The sequence below is a fragment of the Ambystoma mexicanum genome, chromosome 1q (assembly GCF_040938575.1).
Source record: "Ambystoma mexicanum isolate Mex_15411 chromosome 1q, UKY_AmexF1_1, whole genome shotgun sequence".
Lineage (NCBI taxonomy): Eukaryota > Metazoa > Chordata > Amphibia > Caudata > Ambystomatidae > Ambystoma > Ambystoma mexicanum.
The window spans coordinates 1,506,804,359-1,506,821,776 of NC_090922.1; the positions used below are offsets into that span (position 1 = coordinate 1,506,804,359).

General features: G+C 48.3%; 1 protein-coding gene across 1 annotated transcript in view; it reads right to left on the reverse strand.

Annotated features, from left to right (window-relative positions):
- KDM4A (lysine demethylase 4A) overlaps positions 1-17,418 on the reverse strand; it is a 1,237,605-nt gene that overhangs the window by 309,774 nt on the left and 910,413 nt on the right. The window contains exons 18-19 of the mRNA XM_069642410.1: positions 16,559-16,667; positions 12,528-12,716 (exon numbers count right to left, since the gene is read on the reverse strand). Coding sequence (XP_069498511.1) covers positions 12,528-12,716; positions 16,559-16,667 — 298 coding nt within the window. The remainder of the gene's footprint in view (positions 1-12,527; positions 12,717-16,558; positions 16,668-17,418) is intronic.

Below are 17,418 nucleotides of genomic sequence, written 5' to 3' on the forward strand. Positions count from 1 at the left end.
AGTTCACAAAGAGCTGAGAAGTCTTCCGGAAACTCTTTGTGCGGTCCACATAAAACTTCAGCGCTCTAGCCACATCCAGTGAGTGCAAAGTCCTTTCAACTGGTGAGGAATGCGTCGGAAAAAAAACAGGCAAAACCTGTTTAGATGAAAGTCTGATGGCACCTTGGGCATGAAGGAGGGGTACGTCCGCAGCACCACCCCCTCATCTTGTGGAAAGTCAGTTACGGTGGTTTACAGGAGAGGGCCTGGATCTCACCCACCCGTCTTGCAGAGGTGATGACCACGAGAAAAGCTGTTTTCCACGACAGAAACTTGAGTGGAACAGAATGCATAGGCTCGAACAGGGATCCCGTGAGCCTAGTAAGTACTACATTGAGCTCCCACGCCGGGCTGGAACCTTCACCGGCAGGTAACGAGAGAAATAGTCCCTTGACGAATTCCCTGACCAAACGGTGCGACCACAAGGAGGGTCGTTCTGGGGATCTGGTGTAGCAGGGGATAGCCACCAGATGAACATTGATGGAGGCGTGAGCGAGCCCCGATTGGCCAGCGACAGCAAATACGGAAGCACCTGGGGGGCTTTGAGCCTCAGAGGGTCGATCTTCTGAGAACGGCACCAAATAGCGAATCTCTTCCACTTGAGTCCGTAGCATTTCAAAGTAGATGATGCTCTAGTCTTGGTGAGAACTTCCTTGCAGGCTGCCAGGAGATCGTAGCCACCAAATTGTAGCACAGCAGGAGCCAAGCCTTCAGGTTCAGGGACCCTGGATTGCGGTGAAGAATTGGTGCCTCCTTCCCTGGCGAGAAGATCCGCGACCACTGGCAGCTTGACTGGTGGGGACGCTGACATTCTGAGAAGGCCCGGGTACCAGATATGCCTCGGCCATGCTGGGGCGATGAGGATCATCTGGCCCCGGACCGTCTGAGTTGACTGATGATTCAAAGTAACAGCGGCAATGGAGGGAACGCATACAGAAAGAGGCCTTCCCAAGGGAATGAGAATGCGTCCCCTATGCTCCGCTGCTGAGGAACCTGCTGGCAAACCTCTGGCACTTGGTGTTCGTCGCCGTCACAAACAAGTCGATCTGAGGATTGCCCCATCTGGAGAACAGGTTCTCCACTAGGTCCTGCCGAAGTTCCCACTCGTGGCAAGAGCGAAGCTCCCTGCTCAGAGAGTCGGCGACTGTGTTCTTTACTCTTGCCAGATGAAAAGGGATGAGGAACATCCTCTGGGCGATGGCCCAGTGCCTAAAGTGCTGCACCTCCTTGGAGAGCGCTGGGGATCTGCTGACCCTCTGTTTCCTGATGTAAAACATAGTGGTAATATTGTCTGTGAAGACCCGCACCACCTAGCCCTTGAGGGACGGCAGAAACGATTTGAGGGCCCAAAACAACACCCTTAGCTCCAGAACGCTGATGTGCAACGTCTTCTCCGCCGGCAGCCACCGGCCTCTTGCGTGAAGGCTTCCGGTGTGGGCTCCCCATCCTTCCAGGGAAGCGTCCGTCGTGACCGTTTCCTCGTGTGGTGGGACCTGGAAATCCGCACCTCCAGTCAGATGTGAGCGCACGCCCACCACCTTATCGCCTGACGGAAACCCCTCGTCAAGCGCAATCTTGTTCTGGAAGCTTTGGAACCCTGAATCCAGCGGGTGTCGAGTAACTCCTGCATAGGGCACATCTGTAACCTGCAGAGTCGGATGAGATATATGCATAACGACAACATGCCGATCAGAGACTTGATGGCCCTCACCGTGGCAATCTTTAGAGCTAGCAGCCGGTGCACCTTGCCCAGGATGGCCGCTACTCTCTCCCCCGACGGTGACGCCAGGCATGACTCTGTGTTGAGCCGGGATCCCAGGAATAGCACGTCCTGCGATGGAATCAAGCAGGACTTTGCATAATTCCCTGAGAACCCTAGATCCGACGGTCCTCGCTGTGTGGTCCACGACGATGTCCCTTGAACTGGCCCAGATGAGCCAGTCGTCCAAGTACGAGTAGACATGATTCTCCGCAGTCGTAGATTGGCCGCCACCGATGCCAGGCACTTGGTCAAGACTATGGGCGGTGACTTCAGCCCAAAGGGAATGGACTTGAATTGGTAATGCTTCCCCTGAACGACGAAGCACAGGAATTTGCAGTGTCCCTTGTGAATGGGGATGTAGAAATAGGCATCCTCCAGATCCAACGACGACAGAAAGTCTCCCTCTTGCAGCTGTCCGAGCACGGTTTGAAGAGGGACCATTCAGAATTTCTGAGACTTTATGTATTTGTTTAGTCGTCGCAGGTCGAAAATGGGCCTCCAGCCCCCGGTCTTCTTTCGCACAAGAAGTACCTTGAATATACTCCGGAGCCCCGCAGCCACTTTGGAACTAGCTCCATCGTCCCTTTCTTTAGCATGGCCCGAACCTCCATCAGCAGCTAAGGGATTTGGTTTTCCTGTCGGGTCACCGGTGGTATTTGGGGACACTTCAGTTGAAACTCTAGAGTGTGTCCGTGGGCGAGAGCACCCAGCACCCAACGGGCAGTGGAGGAAGTTCGCCAGCCGGCCTCCCACTGGGATGCACGGGTAGGGGCCCGATGTCCTGGCCGGTTCATTCTTGCGTGGAGGTCGACGGGCCGCATTGGTGTCCCCGACGACGATGGCATCCTCCTTCGAAGGCCTTGGAGCTGCCCCTGTTGGTTTCCTGGGCCGAGGAATGGGGGGCAGGAGGTTGGCGGTAAGAAGAGGAGCCCCCGCCGTAACCCTTCGAAGATCAGGGAGACTTGCCTCCTGAGGACCGAAAGGACAGCCGTTGCTGCTGTAGCGTGGCCAGGGCACGTGCCGTCTCCGTGCCTGCCTTGATGGCCTGTAGAAACTCATCTACAGCCTTCCCGAAAAGATTGTCCCTGTCGAAGAGCATGTCTAAAACCCTAGTCTGGACCTCCTGTCGAAAATTGGTGGCCTTGAGCCAGCCACGGTGGCGAAGGCAAACGCTGTTGCCCATCTGGTGGAAACCCACGTCCGCGATGTCCGTGGCCACTGTGATGGCGTGGTCCGACATCTTTGCCCTCAGATCGTCGGGGAGGAAGTCCAGCAGAGGTGCGAGCTTGAACCACAGCTCCCGGTCGAAGCACGCTACAAAAGCGAGGGCGTTGGCGGCCTTGATGGTTGTCGCTGTTGAGGAGATAATCCTCCTCCCCATAGCATCCAATGTCTTCCCCTCGCTGTCCGGAGGGGGTGATGCTGCCGAAGACGTAGAGCCCGAAGACTCCTTGGCTGCTGTTGAAATCAGTGAATCCGGCGACGGGTGGGCCCACAAGCACATAGGCGCGGAGTCCAGCACCCTGTACTTCTTCTCCAAGCGGTCCCTCTTCGCCAGGGCTGTAGAAGGGTTCTTCAAAAGCGCCAGTCCTTCATCCCAAATGTCATCCAAGAGCGGGACTGAAAGGATGGTCTTCCTCTTCGCCTCGCGGCGCTGTTATAAGAAGCCCTACTACTACTTCTCTGGAACGAGCTGAAAGAGCTCTGACGCTCTGGAGATCATCGCATGGAACAAACCGATCTCGTTCGGCGGAGGATCTGGGACCATCTCAACCGTGGGGGAGGAGGAGGAGGAGAAGGGAGCAACGGGTGGTTTGAAGGCAGCGGGTGCCTCTTCCTCTTCTTGGATGGAGGTTCCCCCGTCGTCAGTGTAGCGGATGGCATCGGGGCTGCAGGAAGAGCGGGCGGTGGCGTCGCCAACATCCTCTTCTGTATCTCAGATACAAGTATATGCAGGGTAGAAAGAATGTCCATAGAAAGATCTCTAGGTGGCAGCTGTGGTGTAGGGCAGTGGCAAGACCCTTGTCGTCCTGCAGCTTTCCGCCACCCCCCTCGACGGTATCTCTGTCATCGCCCTCACCGTGCCCTCGTTGGAGCCTTCGGAGTAGGGCACGACTCCGACGTTTCTCTCATCGCCATCCTCTTCCTGGATGGTCTAGAGGTAGACAAGGTCCTCCTCCTCGGCCAAGGAGATAGCCGTGCCCTCGAGGACTTCAACACCCTCCCCCCTTTCTTCTCATCCAGTGGGGACGGTCTGGGGGAGATGACTGGCATCATCTTCTCTGGGTTCTTCTCAAAGGGCTGGAATGAAGACTCTCTCCTGGCAGCGTGGGACACTCTTGCCTCAAGCCATGCACACTGAGTCCACCCCGTGGCCTTCGAAAGGGACGCCACCACCACCTCGATGGAAGGGGACCCCTTTGTCTGGTGCACCTGGGCATTCACGGTCAGGCCAGCCTTGTCCTGCTTGGCTTTCGTGGTCGCCTTGACCTTCTCCTTAGGGGCCGGCTCAGAGGCCCGGTCCCCTTTGGCCTTCTGCACCAAGGGTAGGCCGGACTCTGTACCCTGTTTGGCCTTCTCCTTAGTGACTTCCGGGGCCACCTTCAGCTTGCCCGGGTGATCGACTTCCTCTTGGATGAAGATCCGGAGCGTTGACAAGAGATCGATGCAGCTGGGAATGTTGAACGTGCCCTGGCTGCCGAGGAGCCCGCCGCAATGGCGTTCCCGACGGTAGAGGACTTGCAGTTCTTGGCCTTTTGTTGGGCCCCCGCAGGAGGGGTGCCCTCAATGGTCTTAGAAGCCTGTGTAGCTTTCCCGCATCCGGGAGAGAGGCATGCTCCTGGGTAAAACCCGGCACAAAGGCCATGGTCTGCAGCCACTCTTCCAGCCGTTTACGCTGATCCTTCAATGTGCTTTTCGAGAGTTCACGGCAAAACGCACAATCATCTTCCTTGTGCGTCGGGTACAAGCACTGGGAATGTTTGTCATCCATAAAAACATTCCTCAAACCACAGTTTGTGCAGATCTTGAAAAGAGGGGGAATCTTCTCGTCCGGAAGACTCCACAAAGAAACTTGACGAAATCCGCCCTTCAGGGGCGGTGAAGAATCTGAAAAACACGTCACTGTTAATCGGAAGGTTGATCGATGGAGCACATGGGCTCGATTGACCGAAAAATAGAGTAAAACTCTTCCAAAAAAGCGAAAAACACAGTAAAAGCTCGAGAGCTCAGCACAAGGACTCCCAACAATTGAACGTGCAGTTAAAATCTGAAGATGGCTGCCAGAGGAGGGGCTTAGGTAGAGGGCAGTCATTGGCTGGGGCAGTATGACCCAGAGTTCAGTGATTGGTTGTTAGGAGATATACAGTTCAGAAATGAAACTGAAACTGTTTTTTTCTTTTATCAAGGATTCCCAGCCTGACGACGGGGAATATTCATGAACATGTGAATCCATGCCAGGCCCCATGCTAGAGAAGGTGCAAGGCGCTTCTTGATTGAATTTAGCAGTAGGATTGCCTGACTTGTGGGTGGTCTTTCCTTCAAGTTGTCCTCTACAAAGTCAGTATCTTGTACAGCTTCCTGCGTGGCAATTTTGAAATGTTCTGCAGCCATTTTCAGGATTGCATAAAAGACCATCTGATCATCAACAGGTGAAGCTTGCCTTTGTAGCGGCGAGAAGGGAGGATCAAGACAAATGGCGTCTGGGTCAAGCGTGGGAGTGGGGGAAAGCCAAGATGCTTCCTCTACAGGCTGCTCGCAGTCCAAATCTGGGCATGGGTCAGGTGTGTCCTGCCCAAAAGGATTGTCTTGTTGGTCTCAGGGATCCTCATTGACCTCTTCAGGTTCAGAGAATTCAAATACTTCTTCCTGTGGAGTTTGGTTGAGGGGTTGTTGTACTTTTAGAAAACTAGGGCTAGGTCTTTTATGGGTGAGAAATGTGTCTGAGAAATCTACAAACTGACAGTTTATCCATACAGCTTTGAAACCTCACACTGGTGCATGGGGATGACCCAGAGGGGTCAGGCGGAGAGAAAGCCACTCAAGGAGAAAAGGGGTCCTTAGAGGGAGGGGCCTTGTCAGACAAAGTCTTAGAGAGGGGCCGGGACCCTTCTGAATACTCCTCTCGACGAGAGGATGTGGTTTTTAGCTTGTTCGCCGCCAAAATAATGTTTGTGAGACTCTGGCGTAGCTCCGATGGATTAGGGAGAGATTTCCACGAGCCTGTAGGCGTCATCGAGGTTTTCGGCACCAGCAAAGCCTTTGCGGCTGACGCTCTCTTAGTCGGCGCAACAACGCTCTTGTGTTTGTTAACAGACGCCCTAATGGGTGGAATGGCAGATGCATGCTGAGATGACGGATGTGGGAAGGGCGGCCAATCGTGAGGATCGGTAGGCACCGTCAGCATTTTTGGCAGGCCCGTTGGCGTCTGTTGCTTCCTCAACGTATCCGTCGGGGGAGCTTGTGGGGTTGTGCGTTTATCCTTCTGTGGTGCGGGTGTGCCCCTGTCGCCGGGATGTAGTCTCCTCATAACAGTACCGGTTGCCTGCCTGTTGGGGCTGTACGGTTCAGCTGACATGTCTATGGCCACATCAGAACCAAGGCTGCCGCTTGAATCTTCACTCGAGGCGCCTGTACCAACAGGGGAACCATACTTAGCCTACAAGGCATAGACCGCCCACTGTTTCATCCGCCGATCCTTTAGTGTCATCGGACGGATGAGTTGGCAAGACTTGCAGGATTGCTAGTCGTGTTCACGAGGCAGACACTTGTTACACTTTCGGTGAGTGTCTTTCCACGGGTATTTTCCGTTACAAGACGGACCCAATTTAAAATGAGTTCTCTCCATAGTAGAGGTAAAGGGCGGCAGCCAGTTAAGAATTGAAAAGGGAGGGAAAAAGAAAATGCATTCTCAGAGAATCAAACATTAGGGCCCCACTCTCCCTATTGTATAGGTCTGGCTGACCAGTCGCCGAAGATCGTAGATGTCTTCAGTGTAGAGGTCCAAAGTAGCCGTTGAAGAAGAAGGTCGAAGACTAAACGACCATCGGTCTTTGGACAAAGAAGTTATACTTTTGCAATAGATCTCTTTTGAGCTCCGTGTAAAGCGACCAGCTAGCTGAGGGCAGAAAAAACAATCTGAGGGACCTTGACAGGCGAGGGATTTTGGGTACACTACACGTCAGGGATAGTGTTACAAGCATGCCCATGTCGACGTCCCCTTTCGATCCTCGACAAAGAAAGATGCAATACTCTGCGATTACCACTAGATGCCGGACTATATGCACAGCATGCGATTCTGAGCAGATTAACAAGCATCAGAAATACTTTCCAGAATAGTGCAACACAGATTCAAAGTAAGAAAGAACTTGTGTAACTGTGCACAGAGTTATAGTATTCAACCAACTTATTTAACAAAAAACCTTTTAACACTTGCTTATCCAGTCCTTCCCATATTCAATAGTATGAGTTCACTCAGAGGGAGTAGAGGGACCCTAGTGGTCTAGGTGCCAGCTGCAGGCAGGGTGATATAGGGCTCAGTTGCAAGTAACGTCAGAGTGCCAGAGGAAGACTGTTCAAACAAGTAAGTATTTCACTTAAAAGTTATTTGAGGGTCCAGGGAGTTCAGAGAAAACACCCTGGGAGGATATCACAGGGGCCTGGGTGAACTGGATGAGTCGCCTCCTAATCACAGAAAACACCTCAACGCTATGCAAAAATCACAAAGGCTTAAGGTAGGTAAAATACCCCAGCAAACAGTACCTCAGCAGGAAGACTTCAGGATCTGCAGCCAAAAACCTGGTCGATGGATTCCTTTGTCAAGAAGATGGAAGACAGGACTTTGGAAGGACTTTTGCAGCAGGGATCACGGAAGAAGTCTGTAAGCAAGAGTTTAACCATGGCTGGTGGGTCTCACCAGCTCTGGGTCGGGGCCGTCGTTTTCTGAGTCTCCAGCTCAACTGGAAGGAAGGGTTACAGTAGGCTCTGGTTACACAGCAGGCTCTCCGGTCGCTGGAAATCGTCTCAGCTGCTGTTGTTACTCTTCGGTTTTGGTTCCAGTGGTCGACTACCTCGTCAGACTCCAGGTTCAGACTTTTATGCAGGAACCCAGCCAATCAAACAGCCATGCAACATTTTGTTAGGCAGGTATTGATGTAGTAAACCTGTGGGAGACTACACACCTTTGTCCTCTTGGTATTAGGTAACCCACCTATTGGTATAACCCTGTATTACACACATTGGTAGTGTGACTGAGCAGCCAGGCTTATCTCAAGAGTGGTAAATGTGAGCTGTAGAGCTGTAGTAATGAAATCCACAAACACAAGTAGGCAAGTAACACTTACACTGAAGGTTTTTAGAAAATAATGTATTTAACTGTCGTTTTTAAATAAGTATTATACTACAATACTGATTACTAAGCAGTTGAGCTCCCCTAAAGTCAGAGCAAAATAGCATTGAAGTAGGAGCAAAAGGCATACGTTGATATAACGAATGTTACAGTTACTCTAAAACAGTGCAAATAGTTTGAGTTCACCAGAGGTGTTGACTCAATGCAATAGGTAGGTCAAAGTCAAGGGGCTAGTGTCTTGTATAAGTAAAAACGATTCTGGTATTTAAAACGGAAAAGCCTTTGCCACGGTCTTAGAAGTAGTTCACAAGAAAGGTTTGTATGTCGGGTTACAAGATGACTAGGCCTGTAAGTTGCAAAGTTCCACAAACCTTTGCGGTGTGAGGTAAGTTCTCTCGGGCGGGTTTTCACAGTACCTTATATTGAAGAAAAAGATGCAGCTGAAGACTTCTGTTCCTGGCAGATCCTGCAGATCTCGCTGTTCCTGAGCCTCAGTCGTGAGGACAAGAGGGAGGACGTCGGGGGACTGACTCCTGCACTGAACAGGGACAGATCACAAAGCTGGCAAATTGGCAAATCTTCAATTCCGGATGCTGTTCTTCAAGCACACAAGCTGGTGTCCTTCGCCCTGGTTAATCCTAACCAGCTCGACAAATGGTATCCAGGTGGCTTACGAGTTGATTGGTCCCACCAACTCAAAGGACGTAGTCGTCCTTGAAGGGGCTTCTCTGTCGAGGTGAACTTGGCGATTCAGACCTACAGCAGGGCTCCATGGGCAAACCAACAGTCCAGTAGTTGCAGCAGCCGTCCTCTTCCAGCTCGTCTTCGGTTCTCTTTCCAGTGGTCGACTCTGCTTTCCAGTCCAAGAGACTCGCCTTTTAAACAGTTTTCTCCCATTCATTCCAGCCTAGCTGCCACTCACCCAGCAGGGTGACAGACAGCCAGCCAAACATGCCAGAGTGCATTTGGGTCTCCTAGGAGACTAAGCACAGTGAGTTTCGGCACCTCCCTCACCTCCTGCCCACCCCAGACACTCAGACGCCAGAGGCGGTCTTCAGTCCTGAAGCCCGCCAAAGGCATCGAAACTAAGGGACCAAACCTAGATTGGCGCGCAGAAACAAACTCTAGAAGGACTTTTCCAAAAAGATATGGCGAAAAAAAAGACTGGGTCCTGTTTAAACAAAGGGGGATCGGCGACATCTTGACAAATATGGCTCCCGTGATTTTTAGCTACCAGCAGTGCTCCAGAAAAGATTTTACTCCCGGTTTTTAAACTTTGAGAGTAAAACTGCTTTTAAGAGAGTAAAAATGACTTTTCTCCTCTGCAAGAGTAAAATGCACGCGACATCCAGCCGACGCATGCACAAACTGTATGGAAATCATTACCGTACGGCAGCTTTCTGCTTTGTGACAGAATACACCTTTCATTATTTCTCTAAGGTCTGCACATTTGATCTCTCCTGTATATATTTAAATGTTGAAATCACAAAAACCTAGCCAATTACATAGTAAAGCAAACATGAATTGTATTGTGTGTTTAGAGGTTCGATAGCAGAATTGTCATTTGATGAGTCCTCATTTTCTGGAGCTATTACTACCTAATGGTATGCCAATGTCATGATAAAACAATGCAGCGAGGCAATGACTCCATGCTAAATTCTACATCTAATCTAATGGTCAAATGGTTATTTATATAGTGCTTTTGGCCAAGCGCTGTACATAGAACATATTTATCAAAATGATCACCAAACCAAAGTCGGTACTCCTTTATCGACCTCGAAAGGATGAAAGGCTGCGTTGGACTTGCCGGGATTCAAGCCTGAAACCTACAGATCATGCACAGATTGCAGGAATTAGTCCTCAACCGACTGAGCTATCTTATTGGCTAACGTCCTTCAGAGGACGGTTAACGGAGTATCGACTGAGGTATAATAATCACAGTACCTAGATGTTTGACGAACCATTTATGAAGCACTACATGAAGTTAAATACCTGTCTGGATTATCACAGGCACAGGTTTTGCTGAGTTTCTATTTCAATTACAAGTGTAACTTTCATTTGTTTGTTTTTGAACAGCGCTTGCACTTCCTGGAGAGTCAGGTTTTGGATGTTTTAATTGTAGTCTTGAAGATTTGAGAGGCTAGAACACCGATGATTGGTGTAATGACAATCACTCACCCTTGAGCAAAGACTCTGTTGCCACTGACCATTTATAGTAATGTACCCAATTGACTGCAAGGTTGAATGGATGTAATCTAGACTGTGCATAGTTATCATTTTACACACTTATAATTATAGTGTAAATTAAATTATCAGTGTGAAAATGATCTGCCTCCGCATGATTATGCACACAGCACCGGAACTCTGAAAAATACAATTGTGCAATACTGGTTTGCTTTCACTGGAAAAAAAGCATTTGTTAAAAATATTAATTCTCAATTGCAACTTAGTTTTCCATCTTATTAATTAAACGATCCTAACATTCTAGGATATTATGCACAGTGCTTCTAAAGCTGAATGGAAAGAAACCATTCCTTTTATCACAGCGTGCAGTTTCTTTTTTTGAAAGGCTTCAGAGAAATACATTCTGTTTCAGAGGTGGCCTGCAATTACATCAATGTAGATAAACATCAAAAGAATCCTCCTAGTTTCTATCAAGTAACCTGACCTTTGCACTGCCCTTTGCTCTAAACTTGTGTGTAAATGTACCGAGGAAAATAATAAAGCTGTCGTATTTGCAAGATTTTCATGCGTAAAAAGGCCTGGTTGCCATCTTAGCTGAAGGCCTGGCTACCGGTGTTCGCGGTCGGGAAAAATCATGGTAGTTCGTTGTAAAACCACTGCCACCAGCCATTTCGATAGGTAAGGGTAGTATTTGACTGCTACATGAGTTTCTAGACACAGGGAATACTAAGTAACCCCGCCAGCACTCTATTATAAGATAGTGTGTGCTGGGTCTAGGAATTTAAAAAGACTAGTAAAGTCAATTTAACTTTGCATTCTCTGGGAAACAATAGTTAAGCCCAGAAAAGGTATTTAAACCTTGGGACAGCGTAAAAAGGCTTCCCTGTGTTACTGATCAAAGAATACAAGAGTAAAACACACAACAAAATACATAGGAGAGTTGAAAAAAAGGCTCACACTCTCCCCAGGTAAACGAATAAAGTCCTCAAAATCCAGCAAAGTTGTTGGGGGGTCTTTAAGGTGAAGGGAATTAGCACATTTATGAGAATTCTCAATAACAAAGGAAAAATAATCTCCCAGTCCAACAACATGTTCTGGGGTTCACACAGGTCAGGAAGATTTATCATTTATATGAAAATCTTACCTAACACCTGGCAAGTGCCTTGCCCATGCCTACACAAAAGCACAAACTTTTGGCATTGACAATGCTTATTTCTAATGCAAGACTACCACCTAGAGCTGCTGTTCCCCAATTGTTTTAATGTGAGGTATTTGATGCAAAATATAGCTCTGCCCATCTGGGGTAAACATAACTGACAGAGCAGTTACTTGCTCACGAAAAAACACAGGGTAAAGTGCTTGGATTTACCCACAGCGAGAGGAGGTTTAAGAGCTTAGGCGGCAAAAATAAAAAATTGAAGGCCTATAGACGGCATCGGTCTCTCGGTCGCTCTCTTTTCCTCCCGCCCTTCTCCCTAGCAGTTTGATTCACAAAGTAATCAAAGTCCAGCTGTGGAACACTGCTACACGAGCAACGCCTAAAGGCTGTTGGCCAGACAACAGGCTACTGTTTCTCATTTTGTTAGCTGTGAAGGGGTGCAACACAGCAGCATTTCCACAGGCTATGAGAGGAGCACAGAGCTAACTGGACAACTCAGGGCAATCTAAACTGGGAGACCTAGGGTCCCTTAGGGGCAAAACAGACATAAAAACACCCGTAGTGGACTGGGACCCACTAGAGAAAAAAGGCTGGTGAAAGGGATCAGAAAAAGTAAGAATATCTGGGCTCATGCCAATGGTACAATTTTGGATGTCCTTCCAACCTACATCTAGCTCTGATTCACTGCCTAGTATCCCCCTCCCCATAGCCCTATCCAATCAGGTCATAGATCTGCCAGAAAGAAATGTATGCATGGTTATTCATTTAAGGATGATCCCATGCTGAGGAAGGGCAGAGACATGGAAAACATCATTATGAAATGAGGGATTGGAGGACTGTACAGAAAAGGGCTGGGCTTTGCTAGGACAACATACAACAATGTAAACTGCACTGGGGTAGTGAACACCATTAGTCCCTTTTCCCTGAAAAGTTAAGTCTCCTACCTCTGACCAAGGGGATAATGCACCATCTCAATGAAGATCCAGTGCAGGAACAGATTTAAACCTGCCTTCCCTGCCCCTGCACCTATTGCTCACCTCTTGTTGGGTTGGACTTTTGTGCCTGAAGCAGGTGATGAACACCACAAAGGGCCAGTCGTCTGGTTGCATCATGAGTCCAGCTGCCTGAGCGCATGTCACATGGAAAGAGGTAGGACAGCGGCCATGGGAGCACTGAACACAGCATCCACTTATTCTCTTCTTGCGCTTTCTGCAGAACACACACTTCTAAAGAGAGGAACACAGGTTTATAAGAATTGGTAGCGTATCATAAACATCATGAAGAGATCTTTGTACATGTGAGCATCATATTATGAGGGATGCTGGTATTGGGACCCTAGGTATTTCATGGTTAGCATTGTATCACGATGAGTATGAAGATGATTGGACAGAGGAACTAGGATTTTAGCAATGTTTGCTTACAGCAGAGCCAGCGTCACAGTTAGAAATGGGTACTGAGCAAATGTTACGGGAAGACCCAACAGATTTCTCAACCACAACCTGCTTTAGACAATAGAAAGAGGTAATCTCTGCTTGCCTGGAAACTCTTTGCCCATCAGGCATTTCGTATCTGAATATATTAAGTTCATGTTCACCTCAAGCCTACGAATGGCAGCACCTGCTCGTAATGACTCATTCCAAACAGGGCAGCTGTGCCAGAGCCTTGATGACCATGCCCTAGCACATAGTTGCTCCATCCACCTCCAGTTTTCACGCATTCCACGCCTCCACTTGAGGACTGTAGGCCAGCTGCATGCAGACAGCATTGAGTATGCGGCTGGGCACGTGACCAGACCCTGCCACCCCGTTGCTATACCCACCACCTATTTAATAAATCCTCCTCATCACTTGCGTCCTCAGCAAAGGACCTCACCTATTTGTGCCTGTTCGGGCCTGATGGGGTCAAGGGTCTGAACCACAATCCTGCATTTGACCTACATAACAATCGCAACTACCACTACTCAACAAAAGACATCACCATGTGTCTCCTCCCTCTACAGCCAATCCCCACTCTCACTAGGGTTTGAATGGCTAAGTGCCCAGGCCAGCCCCGCCAAGCTACCCTAGCAAACCTCATCAATATTGCCCTTGCCCCATCCAACATCCACGGACCACATGCACACGCCCACTCATGTTGATCAATGTTCGCTCAGCACTCACTCACGCTGCAGAGATCGTAGACCTAATCTCGTACAACAACCTTGATGCCTGTTTATAATTGAAACACTGTTTACCCCATCCTCCCCACATGTTTTCAAAGTCCTCCTACCTCAAGGCTGCTCCATTCAACATCCCGACAAATCCGGAAGGGCAGGAGGCAGAGTGGCAATCCTCCACAGGAGTGATTGTCCATGCGCCATCATCCCCTCGCCCAAAACAAGCTCATTTGAATCACTTGCTTGCAGGTGCCCTCTATCGCACAAGTAATACATCACTTTCCACCTCATAACAGGAATGACTCTTTTATTGCAGACTTCTCCTCTCCCAAATTGGCACATTCAAATCATGTATTTCTCAGTGATTTTAACGTCCCTGAGTCACAGGCTGACAACCAAACTCAAAGCAAACTTTTTGCACTGACCGCTTCCATGGACCTTAAGCAATTTGTGCTCTCCCCTGTTAGGCAAAGTTTGTATGCAGTACCCCCTGGGAACACTACAAACAACTCGGACTACAGGTATAGGAAACCCAACCTTTGGTACAAGCTTGTACTACACAGTTTTGGTAGCGTGTTGAGCAGCCAGGCTTATCTCAAGAGGGGTCAATGTGAACTGTAGGGGAGTTACACAGAGATTCACAGTGACAAGTATTCAAATAAACACTTACACTCAAGGTTTCTTGAATAAACAATTATTAATGTATTTATCAGTCAATTAGAATGAGCCTTCTTCAGAAGGGAGAAATATAATAGTAACACACAAATACACTTCAATACTGTACACTCTTAGTTTCACAATCTGGTGTTCCACTCCCTGGATATACGGTTTTCAGCAGCAACTCGGTGGAAATTCAACCAGCCCAGGTGACTTACAGAGGTGATTTGTCCCGCCAACTCAAGGTGAAGACGTCGTCCTTGCCGTGGCTTCTCTGTCGATCCGAATTTGGAGTACTTACCTCTTGCTGTGTAATTTGCTTGCTCTCAGTTGAGACTTGCATTTAATGCCTATTGTAGAGTTGCTTGCAGCTCTGCCTTTCGCAAGCCTTCCAGCTTGCGGCCCAACAGTGATTTATTTTTCAACAGAAACTCTCCAACATTGTGCAAGACTTTTTACTTACCTTCAAGAGGAACTTCAGCTCCCCTAGACTTTGCTCAATTGACATTTCCTGTCCTGGCTCCCTGATAGACTTTTCTAATCTCTGACTTTGTGAATTGATCTATCCCTCCAAAGAGGCATACATTCTTTACTTGTATAGCTGGGAAAGGGTTAATCTACATTGCATTGGGGTGTGTTGTGGGGGGGGGGGGAGGAGGAGGGTCAAAAGTGCTTACCTGTTTGAGAAAGTTGTTAACCATTGTTTCTTCCCCTAACCTTTTCCTTTCTACACCAAACTCAGTAATGCTCTAAACGTACCAGTGATATATCAATGTCCACAGTGTCCTAATTGTTGAAGTCACCTCAGGGTGTAGGAAGTGTCTGTGTGCCATCCCAAAAGGGCATCTACTGATTTATTGAAACTGAGAGGGTGCATTTTGTGAAGTATATTTAAGTTTTACATATTTGCTCCCTTCTAAAGAAGGCTTATTACAACTGACTTAAATTAATACATATTTTTTTTAATCAAGAAACCTTGAGTATAAGTGTTATTTTGATACATGTCACTGTGAAAGTCTATGTTGCAACCCTACAGTTCACATTGACCCCTCATGAGATAAGCCTGGCTGCTCAGTCACTTCACAAACTTGTGAGATCCAGACTTATACCAAAGGTTGGGTTGCTATTGCCAAGAGGACAAGGCTTGTGCAGTCTCCCACAGGGTACTGCAAGCAATCTTGCCTAACATCTCTCGTCAGTTACATTCTTTGGGATTTCGGTACACCACTGGGGCTTCCCTAGCGTCTCTCCTCTGCTTACACAGCAGCAAGCCGGCTCTGCTGTACTGTTCAATTCTCTTCCCCCGGATCGAGCTCAGATCTGCCCCAGCTAGACACACAGAACTCCCTCGATGATTCTCCAGCGTCCTCCGCTCTCCTTGTCCTCCGGTCTGCCGACAGGATTTGAACCTCCTCCTTTGGATTGTTTCCACAACGGTTTGCTCTCCCGGCTGGGCTTGCCATTTCTTTAGTCCATCGTCTCTTATACATTGTTGCCAGTCCCTCCCTGGCAGTTTTCAAAGCCCTTTCTTTCTTTTGACACCTTGATCTTTATGCCTCCTCGGGGGCCATCTCGTATCATTACAGCACAGGTCTTCAGGTCTTCTGTGCTCGTCTTCGTCCTAGTACTTTCTGCTTTGGCTGCATTTCCCATGTACTACAGTAATAAATTGGTCTACTTTCAAGGAAGCGGTGGGCAGCTGCTAGATGATATTGGGGTGTGAAGTTGTTCAACAAGCTGTACCCCAGGTGGTCATACTTATCCCCAGGGGAAGGGGGGGGGGGGGGTAGAGTCCTCCCCATGAGATCCTCCCGCATTAAACCACCCTAGGGGGACTACTTGGTAGCGGCCGCACCTCCCTAGCCTCATGGAAAGGGCTCACCCCTGGTGAGAAGGGACAATACCTAGTGAATTGTCACAAAGTCGCAAACTGGAACATCTTCCTAGTCTACCTAGACTAATCCTGAATCACAGTAGATACTATCACATTCACAGGTTATATGGAAAAAGTCACATGCTTTACGAGGAAGTATTGAAGAATATGACTTGCCAAAGTGCCATTACCAGCAAGGTTGCTGCTGGTATATTTAATGGCTTTGGAAAACAAAGTCACCACTAGCAGCAAAGAAATCATTAACACAGGATACCAACCAGCATGCGTGTCGGAGCAATCAGTGCGCGCTTACACAATTATATATAGCACAAGACATGCCAAGTTATCTATATTGTAACAGAACCCTGCCTATGGGGACTTACCAATCGGAATCGCTGAAATGGGACCTTGCTGATGTCGACCGGGCGCCGTCCAGCAATATCAACAAACTTGGCTTCCAGAACTGCCACAGCGCACATCACATGAACCCATCTATAAAAGCGAAGAGAAAAAAGACTTGCCACTAAGCACTTTTTAGGACACCACAGCAAAGATAGACCAGCAGGCACTCAGTGTGAGATGCTGGACTCGTAAACTGTTTGTAAAGGATCAGCTTTGTGAAGCAATGGGAAAATGCTAATAAACATGATCTGTTTTTCTAAGGCCTTTTGAAGAAGAGTCTGAAGCATTAATCAGCACAACTAGGATGTTCCTGGTCTATGAGCGGGATTCGGTAAGCCGAATCCACAGCTTGGTTGCAGGGCTTCTCTGTTTATTCCCTGACTCTCCGAGGGGGAAATAGAGAGCAGTTAAGGCTATACTCATGAATGGGTAGCAGGGTAGAAGAAAAGGTACATGGTAGCATAAATGCTGCAAACAATAAGGAGTTTAGAGTATATATGCATTATAACATGTACTTTATATAGTATATAGCTTTGGTATAAATGGTTATGCAGTACTTCACAGGTCAGTGGCTTTATAGGATAATCTTTAGGAAAAGTGACTTCCTCAGTCCCAAAATATTAAGAGAAATTATTTCCAATCCAGTTTGCAACATCTTAAGGTCTGCGTTTAAGAACTTGTCAAAATTTCAGCGTTAACCACCAGGATAAACAGAACAATGAAGCCCATGTTTATGGAGAAAAGCAGTTAGAAAACTAGGAGCAGGGTTGGCAAAAGTGTAGAAGTGCTCAGCTTGCGTCCCATGCTTTTCTACGGGCGCATCAATAGCCTATTCGGTTGG